Genomic DNA, 12,886 nt, shown 5'->3' with positions numbered 1-12,886 from the left:
AACTTTATTTTGTTGGTTTTTGCCACAAGTAGAGTGATCCCACTGGATGCAGCAATCCAGCGACAGGGGTTTGAGACGGCTTATGTTTAGGGCACCTTTTTTAGCCCCTTCCCCAGTCACTGTGAGCAGAGGGGATCCTAAAGAGGACTGCTCAGTCACAGCTGCAGCTGCCAAATTGTACTTTTGTCTAAGTGCAAAATGACCGTCACATAACTGCCACCTACACACAGCTTTGTGGCTAGGGACTCCCAGAAATCACTGTTCCTGCCCCCCCCCAACCATTTGTCTGGTGTTGCAGGACTTAGTTTGTGGAAAATGTTAACATCCCTGTCAGAGGCCTGCTCATGTCATCTTTTAACATGGTGAAGCCAATGCACAAATGACAATCACACAAGCTTGACAGGAGGAAGCCCTGAACCCAGTGGCAAGGATGTCTAAGGCAACTGGAGACTTCCATGCCACTGCAGCTCTCAATCACCTTCACAGCCACAGAGAGCCAGCAGGTCTTCAAGTGCGCTTGTTATACCATTGGGGTCTTTAGCAGTTTGGACTGTGCTTAGTCTGGGACCTCAGATTGGTTCACCAGGAGTACAAGACTCCAGATGACATAGCTCTGAGCGTCATTGGAACACACAAGTATGGTTGAAGGTGAGGTCTGTTTATAGTGGCTCATCAAAGCTCAAAATTTGCCATCAATAGTTGACATTTTTATCATGTAGGGTTTTCCTGGGGAAATTTTAATTTAGGGAGAGTACTGATGATAGATGCATAGATATCGAGATATATTATTAAGTCTTACAGTATAGAGATAGCACATATAGTGATCTTGTTCATTACTTTTCATAATAAAAGGCCATATTGAAGTTTAATGATGGCATGTGTGTGTGGGGGGGGGTTGTTTTTTTACTTGATTCAGTTTTGCAAAGAACTTACTGCCACAGCAGGGTTATACAATGCAAAAAGGATTAGACAATTAAATGGACAATACCTGCATTAACAAGTTGCATAGCTTTGTATTGAGGTTTGATGTACTCCGGTGCTAGGTGTCAGAATTCTAACACTCATGTTTCAGCCCAGGAGAGACTTTCACAAGCAGACATTCAGCAAATATCCCTCTTAAAAGCAAGAAATTACTAGGTCACTTTTTCACTTCTAGCCACGCAGCATATGGATGAGGTGCCATAGCAAATCAGCGCTCGCATTGTGGAGTTGAAGTCATGAGCAGTGTGCCTCAGTTTTTTTTGATAGACTGAACTTGAACACTGTAACTTAAATACTGATTTGGCTTTAATATTCCAAATACAAAACATGTCAGCTCTGAATTATGTGAATTTGCCCTCTGAAAGAATTTAGCATTCTCATTGTGTTTTTAATCACATTAAGGAGCCTTTTTATAGTATACAGGACTGTCTAATGCAAATTACTGTGCTGGAGGGACAGTCTAGTACAAGTTATTAGTGACATATTAGTCGCAGCTCAAATAATTTACTGTGTATCTATTAGCTAGAGGTTAAAAGCTTATCTGCCCAGATGTAGCTACAGAAGAGGAATGGAATACAGCAGATATACAAGAATATAAAAAGTAAGAAGTCTGGTATGACAGCTTGGGTATGATATGCTTGTAGGGAGATGTTTCCTGGTCCTTCTCAGAAGTTAACCCTCTCAGGTGCTATGTGAAAGGATGGGTGTCTCTCTTATTTCATTTCTAGTACCACATGAAGAAATAGAGTATGGGAAGGGAAGTTTCTTCTACTTTCTCTCATCTGTGAATTTTTGCTGCCATTGCTGCTGCTCATAGTTTTCCCTGGTATAGCATGAAACCGGGATGTTGGTAGCCAATAAAATTGCCAGGAATAAGTTTCTGACCAGCAGTAGTAAAACCCATTGCCAAAGTTTTAATTAGCAAGCTACCAAAGCTTTGAAGAGCTGCAGAGATCTATAAGCTGTTTGCAGGCAGGAGGAGACAAAAACTTACTGATTTAGGTGCAGTTTAGATTTTTAAGCTTATTTTTCTACTAAGTGTAGAAACTTAGTTTTCTTAATTAAAGCCTAAATTCTGCCAAAAACTGAAGCTGAGGAATTCATTCATCTGAATTTTGTTTTTGGTATAAAGGGGTAACATTTTTATTTACAACTAGCATGTTTTACTTTAACCATAATGTCTAAAGATGCTTAGACATTAGAAAGGGACATGGAGTGAGCAGAGGAAAAGGGGTTATGACATTGTTCCAGAATGTTAAGCTTCTATTGCCTCTCTAACACACATTTCATTGCATTACACCACTAACATTTTAGAATTCCATGTTTATTTCTACACAGTGTTTACCACAGACTTTGTTCTTTAAAGAAGTGTTATTTACTTGAATATAATATGACCTTGAATATAAAACAACCCTCCAGTGATTAGATTCTCTATAAACGGAAAATGTATACATTTGTTACAGTTTTCCAGATATAGAGTCTCATTATTGGAGGTTTGCCCCGAATTTCTCCCCCTTCCACTGTTACAGCAGGGCAACTAAATGTGGGGTGTCAGGTGGCCCCATTGCTCTCTGCCTCCCCTTCTCCCTCCCCCTTAGATTCATAGATTGTAAGGGGCTGGAAGGGACCTTGTAAGATCATTGGGTCCAGCCCCCTGCACTGGAAGTGAGGAACAAATTTGAAAAAAATTACTTTGTACTACAGGTACCCATAGACGTAGTTCATCCAGAATTGGTGCATTTTACCTTTTTTGAAACTACTGCACAGAAAATTCTATAAACACACCTTTAAGCAGCACTTTTGTACCTACTTAGACCTAGTACAAACTATGCATGATATTAGTTCAAAGCCAAAAGACTCATGATTTAATGAAGAATCATAGAAAAGTAGGGCTGGTAGGGATCTCCAGGGGTCATAAAGTACAACCCTCATATAGTTCACTGGGTTGGGCCCTAGCACAGCCAACAACATTTCATGCCATGATTTTAGCCCCACAGCTCAACACTGCTCAGTATGTGTGTGTACTCCAGATACCCCCACAAAGTATGTGCTAATTAGCCTGGCCCATGACTGGAACTGGGTCCTAGGATCCTCCAAAAATGTATATGCAGATGAGGCTCAGGGCAACCTAGTCCAGTTCCACTTCATGCAGAGCAGGGCCACACTAATCTTGTGACAGTCCACCCAGAATATCTCTGTTGCTACCTTCTCTCAGCCTATTTAGGACCCTATTTGATGTTTGCCAAACCAATAAGGCTGGTGAAGAAATGGAAAAGGAAAGTACAGCTCAGCTGGGGGATTGAGGAGGAAATAAAAATGTATTCAATATAGTGGCTCACCATGACTTGAAAAAGAGTCAGCACTGAGGAGAACTGAGAATGACGGGCACTACCATGTATCTTATTCAGAGTGGCTGAACTAACCTATCTTTGTGGTAGGTTCCCATCAGTATATATAGCCTATATTGATTGGGCAAGTGTTTTATAGTCATGCTCAGTGTTGACTGCATTTAAACAACTTCATAGCTGTTTTCAATTACTGAGCACATGCTTCTTTTGGAAGCAGTGTGTTTAATGAGGTTCCCTTGTATGTGAATATAAGGTCAGGAGCTCTTTTCCCTATTTTGATTTGAGGGGGAAGAAGGGATCTTGTCTTCTATTTAAGTAAATGCAGTATTACTATAAAATGTCTTCCACTTCATTAGCTTATTTTTCAGTTGAGGTAGCCTGTTTATCTTGGGATTTCAAAGCACGCTGCAAACGCTGATAAACTTAGCACTGCAGACAGTTGTATGGAACTAAGTCATGAGATGCGACTTGGCCAGGTGTCAGACAAGAAGTATGAAAAATCCAGGTTTACAATCCACATATTTTAGGTTAGCATTTTCTTTAACTATTTAAATACTGTTTTCCTCCTTGCAACAGTCAGTTCAAGTCTTGGTGAAATAGCTAGTTGTGGATTTTGCAAAGATCTAATTGTTATTATTTTGGTATATGTTATAAATCTTAACAGCTTCGCACAGATGTTTGCACAGTTGCATTTAAGTAAATTTGGCTTAAATAAATTGTTTCCTTCTGGAGGAGGTGAGTAAATATGTGTTTACATGAGTGTGCCTGGTGTTTTCTTTTCACGTTTGTTTTGCAAGGTGTTGTGTTTTAGTATATACAGAACTGCTGAAATGCATGGTTTTGCTTTAGTTTAATCTAGGCAGTTGAGTTAAGCTTTCTTAATTATCATTGAGGGAGGTGAAAAGAATGATGTTGACATTGGAGGTGTATTTAGATCCTTTTTTTTGTCTATAATTGTCTGCCAAGTCTTTTGAAGAAACACATTTAAAAAAGTTGCTCGGATAAATTGGAAAGATTGCTTTCCTTCAAGTGGCAGCTTGGTATAACTGGATCTTTTAACCATAATTTAAAATTGCTGGACTCCTCTGAGATAGTGGATTCAATTACTTTTTCTAGGACAAGTCCTCAAAATGGGTATATTTATTAAAAGAAAAACTGTTGCTTTATGTGTAGCTTTTTACTGTTGCTTTGTTTGTGGGAAACAAAGATTCTCCCACAGGCTTTAAATATTTCTCCATGGTTTCTTTTGAGACATTCTTTGCAACTAATCAGAGTTCTTCCAGAACTCACATTGTGTTTCTCTCTAAATGAAAAATGTGAACCTTTTAATTCTTTAATGTACTTTAATCTGATATTTCCTGACCTGTTTTTGAAGTGGCATGACACCTGCAACAGAGAGACTACAACCTAGTAAACATGCATATAATGTAAACTACAACAAAGAGCCTTAGGATCTAGAAAAGCTGCCATGTCAGCTTGTATAGTAACTTCATCTTATGTTGTGAGTTACTGAGTTCCATGTCTTGTGAGGCAGTGAAAGCACTTTTAGGGATTTTAAAACTTTTGTCTGGAGATTTACAGAAAAGCTTAATACAAACCTCTGAGCATGTATTAAACTAGCACCCTCTATCTGCTAATTCATGTTACTTTGTATGCTGTCATCTGTTACACGTTTAGATTGTAAGATTTTTGAGGCATGGATTGTAGTCTGTTTCTGTGTAATGATACCTTGCATAATAAGGTTCTTGTTTGTGATAAGGCTCCTGAAGGAATAATATTATATTTCTTATTAGACCAACTGAAATAGCTGGAAAAAATCTTGTTTGCAAGCTTTCAGGTACAAATTCCCTTTATCAGGCTGCGGAATCATTTACAATATACCCCTACAGGTTTCCCTTGCTTTATGTGGGCTCTGTATGTGCAAATTTGCTCTTATGCTATTGATGTGGTGGAAGCCCGCAGTTGCCTGCTTTGTGCAGTGCATTTTGGGAGTGATGTGCACTAAAATACAGTCTTGTATGTGTCTGTGCTCCTTACTCATTGTTTGCACCATGTTTCTATAGTTTCCATCCCCATTTTATGGTAACCACTCCTCTGTGCTTGTGTGTACTGTCTGCTGTTGGTGAGCACCAAAGTTGTCTTGTAAAAGTGGTAGAAATGGGTTTGGGAGTCAGTATACTCGAGGTCTCGGAACGTGTCCCTATTTGTTGCACTGTAAAGTGGGTTCCCTTTACGCGAATTCGAGTTACGTGCTGTTTTCCAGGAACACGTGTACAGCATAAATTGAGGGAAGCTTGTAATTAATATTAAAGCATATTAAGGGCCATGATCACAGATTACATTAAACTGATTTTTAGACTTTAGATGTTGCATTTTCCTCACTCCGTTATACACTTACAGTTGAATGCCCTATACTGTGCTCTTTCAGATAAAATATGTCTGCATTTCTTTTAAATGTAACCTTTATTCTGATTTTGTGTGTATGTGTGTTTGCAGTGTTTCGTTTTGGAGTAATTACAGCTTCCCTGTGTTTCTCATTACTCATACATGCTCTCTCTATTTTTAACTCTTTAACATAGGGCTAGATCTACTAAAGAGCATAGTAAAACTGAGGCTTCTGAATCCAGAGTTGTGCTCCAAAAAACCTCTGTTCAGTTGTCACTTGAACTTGAAAGTACCTAAATGAGCTAGACACCTCCACATTGACTTAAAGATTCTACAGGGGCCCTGAGTAGTGATTCACTGCATATCCAGAACCATTCTAAGTTTTTGTGCAGGTTGAGCAATATAAAAAATGATTATCCCTGTCCTTTAAAATTGGCGACAGAGCTTCATGAGCTATGCATTATCCATGGTTTTAGGAGGCACAGTAGAAAAGTAGTGTGAAAGAGTAGGCTTTGTGTGACTGAAATGGAGACATTCCACTTGAGTTATAGAGACCTGACCTCAAACCCCCATACTATGGTGTTCCAGGTTTGCAAGGCATACCAAAACGTTTATACACAGCATCACAGGGAACAGCAAAGGCAGCTACCTGTGAACGTGCTCTGCTGAATTAATTATGTCAATAGCAGTGTGTTGGTTAAACTTTCATGAATACCTGGTGTTAACAAATGACCTCTAATTAATGATCCATATGAGCAGTCACATTCCCTGCTTACGCATCATGGGATGAAATTCCTTACTTGAGAAGGTTAGTGCCAGGCTGCTTTTGTCAAAAAAACCAAACAGACCATGGGTAGCATTGTGGCTGACGGTTTAGTATCCCTCTGAGTGACTTGTGTAGGACCAGATCATATGAAAACTTAATTTGTGACTTTCTGATCATAAATAAAAGGAGAAAGGAGTATTACTTGCTTCTGATTTGTTGGTTTGAACCAGAAGGTTAGGGTTTGGGTTTTTCTGTTTTGGTTTTTTTGGGGGGCGGGGAGCCTTAAATGGTACTAAAAGGAATTCCTTCACCTCTATAGATAAAATCTGGGATGAAGGTATGATGTAAATATATGCCATTATCTATTAGATTACCTTAACAGCAATTAATTCTTTAACAGTTGAACTGGGAAGTCAGAAGAGCTGTAATCATAAACTGTAGAACTAATACTTTACCTCCATTTATGTCAGAGAATTTGGCCTGAATAAAAGGGACTTTGTAACTAAGTGTGGAAGAGCGAGAAAAATGAATCTTTGGAATAGCAAGGAAAAGTCTGTGTTTGTTCAGAGGGGAACATTGCTATTGAGAGGAATAAGACTTTTTCTTTTTTTTTTCCTCAATAACAGATGAGAATCTAGACCAGTGTTTTTTTTTCAAACTGGGGTATGCATATCCTCAGGGTTGCACAATGCTTTGCCCAGTGGTACATTACTAAGTTTTAATAATGATGATGAAGATTCTGATTCGTCAACAGAAGATGAGTAATGGCATAGGCATGTGTTCTCATAGGTGCTGATGGATGTGTCAGGTCTAGAGGGTACAAGTAGCAATATTTTACAGGTAAAAGCGTTTGCAGCCAAAAAGCTTAAAAACCACTGATCTAGGCTAAACATGGTGCTTAAATTAGTCTAGATGCCAACCACATGAAAACAGTTCTTTTTTTATTCCTTTGCTCCTAAGAAAATTGTTTTTGTATAGTTAACCTCAAGCAGTCTCTCTTAAGAGACTGGCAAAACCCATGTGTACCTCTACAGAGTTTGTGAAAGGGATCCCTTCTTGACTGGTAAACCAAGAGAGGCAAAGTTATCCTCTCTGACTGCAGCCCTACCTGACAAACCATCACTCACAAGGTGAGAAACCTTACGGGCCAAAGAGAAAATACAAGCTGTCAGAGATACCAGTGATAAACTTGTTTCCATGTGCATTTTGTAGTACCATTCTTCAATTTTACTTCAAATCTAGGATGGTGGATTATGCCGCAGAGAATTCCAAAGAGGAATAAAAGCATTTGCATTTCCTTAAGCTTTCTTAAATACAAGGTTTATAAGTAATGATAGTTGGTACAGGCCTCAAGCTTTAAATTTCCCTGAATTCTGAAGTGGGTGCTTTTTGTTCCATTAGATAAAATTCTTTTAAATGAACTTTGTCCCATATTTTTAAAAAAAAAAAAATCATTCCTGGATTACAGGAAAACTTAAGGTTCTTGGATTGTCCTCTGAAAGTAGATTCTTAGTGTTGTTTTTTGTTTTTTGAGGGGGGGGTTGCTGACCTTTTTGTTTTTACATTTTTTAGTATTGCAGTATTACTGTTCACCATATACAAATTGTTTGTACTCAGGTTCTTTTGTATATCACTGTTGTGCTAGTGTAACTCAATGTGATCTTTAATGTGAAGCTGTTCTGGCTATTAGGAAAATAAAATATGTGATTTTTTTTTTTTGTTGTCTACTTTACAATATTGTGTCTTCATAGCACTCCTCCAAGTTGCTTTTTTAATTATTATTAACTGGTCTACAAAGAAAATGTGACAACACAAATTCCCACTATATGCCAGTACTTTAATTATTATGCAGTTATAGTAATCAAGTTATGTTTGAGCCTTTCACACCAAAAATATGTTAATCTAGGAAAAATTGTCTTGAGGCACTTATCTTTTTTTTAATGCTCGTTTCATATTACCATAATTTCTTGTGAGTTGCACTTCAAATTCATTTTTTTAAAGTTTCTAAATAAGTACTTCCACAACAGCCCAAGGGTTGTAATATTCTCGATAATTTTAACTTTAGAATTTGTCTAAATTAATATTTGTAGTATATCATGGTCACTTCTTCAGAGCTGTTGTGATCTACTGTGTTAACTTTTACTTGCTAGATTTCCTTTCTTGGCAGCGTGAAAAAAACGGTAGTACTATATAACACTAGTTATCTTTTTTTAAAATTAGTTTTAAACTAGGAAATCAAATCTAGAGCTGTAATTCTATCATTAATTTGTCGTCTTTTGGTGGGATGTTGTGGTGTGAGTGCTTATATAAAAATGACCTGCTGCTTAAACACCTTGTTGTTAAATATGGTTTTGGAATCTGAATATGGCTATGGATGCTGAATTTTTTGGCTTTCTCAAACTGAGTAATATGCTTAATGCAACTTTAATTTATGCACACGCACAATGTTAGCCTTTTAGGAATTTATGCTTGTCTGACTGCTAGGTAAAGATTAGCTTATTTAAAAAAAAGAGGAGAAAAAGAAGTAGGAAAAAAGGCTACTAGTGGCACAAAGACCAGATGAAATTGGAGGACAAGGCCAGGAAAGACTCTGAAGATTAAGAATTTGGAGCACCATAAGAACGATGGATGGCACTAACCAGCTGCACTCTAGAGTTCTCGCACTATGTTTTAACTTATTTTGTTGGTAGATAGAAAAAGAAGGGAAGCATCCAAATTGGTAATCAGTATCACAAAGTAAAAAGCCTCCTAACAGTAGTATTCATAGCATCTATTAAAGCAGGCTTTAACCAGCAAAATCTCTTGCTTCTCTGAATCAGTTAGTCTGTAAGTTGCCACCCTGCCCTGCCTTCTGTCTAATAGTATTATGGTTATGTGGAATGTGCACCTGAGGGATTACCTATTTATACCATGATTGATGACCAACCTGTATTTTGCTTGAGAATTTTCTTGTTCATTTAAAATGTCTGTCTGGAAATGTGCCTCATAACTCTGGGCAAAACATGTGTCATAGAGACGACCACCTGGTCCTTTGTTTTCGGGGGTATTTTGAGTTTTGAGGAAGAGGCAGTGAGAAGTAGTATCTCCTGCTGCGGTGCTGAATTTGTGAAGCGTTCTTGGTTGAAGGCTTGAAAGCTTATGTTGCTTGCTCTTGCAAGCAGAAGAAAGAAACCTCCATGGCAGTTACTCTGGGGAATGTAGTGACAAAGCCTGTTAAAGAAAGGATGTAAGGGCATATCTTAGAGGCAGATGTAGCAAAGGAAAGCCTTGTGTCTATATTCTTGCACAGCTTTACCACAAAGTAAAAATGATCACTTCCTCAAAATGAATTTGGTTTAAAACTGGTGAAACAAAGCTAACATATTGTTTCAGAGACAAATGTTTAGGTTTATCTTGGTATATGTATTGTATATTTATTTTTTTTCCACAGAAACCTGCTAATATTTTAGTTATGGGTGAAGGTCCTGAGCGAGGAAGAGTAAAAATTGGTATGTTACATCTTTGATAAGTCCCAGTGTAGCATTTAAGTTAGAATGTTCTGACGGTGCAGTTGCATCACTTAAAATAGTTTCTCTATTACTAGTATGCTACTGGACATTTTATTTGAAGCTATTTTCTGAGTGACTGGCTTTTTGATATTATACTTGTGCACAAGATCCTGATGGGGGGAATATCTGCCATACTGTGGGGGGAGGAGGATTAATATAGTACACAGAGGTGCAAAAACAAATATAGAATTAGTGAGGTTTTAGAATTGCCTCCTTTTACAATCAAAGTGCAGCACCTTGTTTCTTTTTATAAAATCTAAATAGGTAGCTTTCATTATTATAAATATTAATTTTTATAGTAAAAACTGTTCAAGGCAGTTGTTGGCTTCAGCTGCTCTGAAAGGGTAGCCTGGCTCCTGGGTGATATGTGGCAGAAGGGGTCTTAAAGTTCAGAAAACCTTAATTTAGAGAGAGATGTTTAGAATGAACAGTAAACATATTCAAAATGATTTGGAAGGTTGGGGAAAACCAAAACTTTTCCTAGTATTCAACCCTCTTCTAGTGGGAGATACTTCCCCAGTGAAAGAATAATTTACAGCCTCAATTATTCTACATTAAAAAAAAAATTAAAAAGGAATGAATAATTAATTATAGTCTAACTGTACAAAGTACTACCATGATGTGCACTGTTATGCTATTGATGCACCAATAATTTCTTAATATATGCCCAATCTATGTAATTATCTAATATAGTCTTGCAATCCAACCGGGGAAACTTTTTTTAAAAAGCATTGCTTATATTTTTCCCTCATGCTTTCTCTTATGAGAGTATTCTTCTGCCATGTTGCATTGTATGCTATTGTTTTGCTTATTTGAAACAAACCATTAATTACTAGTATGCTACTTAACTGTAGGTTCTTCCTGAAGTTCTCAGTGTTAGCTAAACTCTTATTTCATGAAATCCTGGGAATTTTACCACTGACTTGAACAGCAGTAAAGTTAGGCCAAGTCTGAGCACTTCAGAAAATCTACACTGAAAGGTTTTAGCACCCTTTTGAGGTTCAAGATTGATTGTAAAGTTTAAGGTATTCTCTCTGCAAAAAGGTATAGCATGGACAAGAGAAGTGAAATTTTTTCCCATTAGTTTTGTTCATCATAGAGTGCGAACTTCTAAGAGTAAGAACATAGGTCAATCTACAGGCATGTTAACGTCAGTTGTGATGCAATTATAATTGCACATAGACCACCAACTTACTTATTTCATAATTGGTAGCTATTTGCAAAGTCATTTGGGAATAACTTTAGATTACTACTAAATTTAGTTAGAATTTGTTGATGGACAGGTGAAATATTGCCATAACATACCACCAGTCCTCTGAGCCATCCAGTCCCAATAGTGGGAAAAACTTTTATTTCCTTGTATTATCAGAATGAATATTTTTTCTATTTTTAAACAACTGTACAACAGTAGAGAAAGAATGTAGAAGTATTCCCATATCAAGGGCTTCCACTTCTCTAGTATTAACACTTTTCTAAAAAATACATAACTGGTATACTTAACATAAAATAAGCTTGATAGACTTTTTGTGTTAGCTTGAGTGATAAATTTACTTTTTATGGATTAGTTTTTCTATACATTTTTCATAGATACCTTTGAATTCATCATATGTTGGATTATCATGATATATTTAATACAGATAATTGTAAAACATTTATTTTTAAATTGCAATAAATATCTTAAATAGGCATGCACATGGAGGCAAATAGTTGTTTCAGATTGTGGAGCAGAATTAAATATCTGTATTTACTATGTAAGTTTCTGTTAGTAGCTGTGAGATGTTATGTATGAGCTGAGCTTAACTCCTCTGTCAAAACAGCTATAGGCCTCATCCAGTTTTCTCAGTCCTTTTCACCATCTGTAAGTCTCATAACCATACCAAGTTCCTTGGTGTTTGGGACTTGAAACAATCTGATTTGGTTGGGGAATCCCTGCATGTTGTACTCTCTATACACTTTGTCCTGTACCATCTAAATTCCGTATAATTGAGACTTTGAGAAGCTGTCAATTACAAATCCTATGCAGCAATTTAGATATTTTTCTGGAGTATTCATAGGGTGGTGTTCCCAAAATGGAAGAAACATTTAAAAGAGTTCAGCTCTGCCTTTATTCTGGTACTGGTAATATTTTTTGGCAGAAAAGGCTTCCAGGGAAGAAAGGCTGTCATTGGGTTAGAACTGCTTCTTTTTTAGGAGGCAGTTATATATAGGTAGCCCTTGAGACATGCATGTATTACAAATCATTCTAACCATTACAGAATTAGCGTTGTGCCTGGATTTTGTATAAGCTTTTTTGAAAGAGCATCCGGATTTACCAGTGCTTTAAGAGCGAGAGATAAGCTGACATGCTTTTTTAGGACAATGGTAAATTCTTGATGCTAAATTGCTTTTGTTAATAATGATTTATAATGATACACTTTATAGTCAATGGCACCAGTAACTTCAACAAATGCTATAAGAAAGTGATGAAGTTTAGACTAACAGGATTCATAGTTACTGCCTTGTGTTTGCTTGTTAGCACAGTGACTGTGGTGCTAACAAATTATCTCAGTCAATTCATTGATTAATCTGGGCTGTTATAATTTAAAAGCATTTTCGTTTCTTTTCTTTCTTTCTTTTTTTTTTTAATTTTGCAGCTGACATGGGCTTTGCCCGATTATTTAATTCACCTCTGAAGCCTTTAGCAGACTTGGATCCAGTAGTGGTAACATTCTGGTATCGAGCTCCAGAATTACTACTTGGAGCACGGCATTATACCAAAGCTATTGGTAAGTAAAATACGGGACATCTCAATTACTTGAGCAAAATGCCTGCATAGTAGAGACTTTTTCACGAGAATACCTGGAGTGGAGGAATGTAAA

General features: G+C 37.1%; 1 protein-coding gene across 10 annotated transcripts in view; it reads left to right on the top strand.

The window, feature by feature from the left end:
* CDK8 (cyclin dependent kinase 8) overlaps window positions 1-12,886 on the top strand; it is a 135,278-nt gene that overhangs the window by 100,510 nt on the left and 21,882 nt on the right. For 8 of the 10 annotated variants that reach the window (XM_090028556.1, XM_090028526.1, XM_090028517.1 and 5 more), the window contains 2 exons: window positions 9,911-9,968; window positions 12,662-12,793. In XM_090028556.1, coding sequence (XP_089884682.1) covers window positions 9,911-9,968; window positions 12,662-12,793 — 190 coding nt within the window. The remainder of the gene's footprint in view (window positions 1-9,910; window positions 9,969-12,661; window positions 12,794-12,886) is intronic. The other 2 variants (XM_090028598.1, XM_090028588.1) reach the window with 1 other exon arrangement.

The sequence above is a fragment of the Crocodylus siamensis genome, chromosome 1 (assembly GCF_052110815.1).
Source record: "Crocodylus siamensis isolate JL-2025a chromosome 1, ASM5211081v1, whole genome shotgun sequence".
In the NCBI taxonomy this organism is placed as follows: domain Eukaryota; kingdom Metazoa; phylum Chordata; order Crocodylia; family Crocodylidae; genus Crocodylus; species Crocodylus siamensis.
The sequence above is the reverse complement of the archived record's forward strand: the minus strand, read 5'-3'. Positions and strand labels throughout refer to the sequence as shown.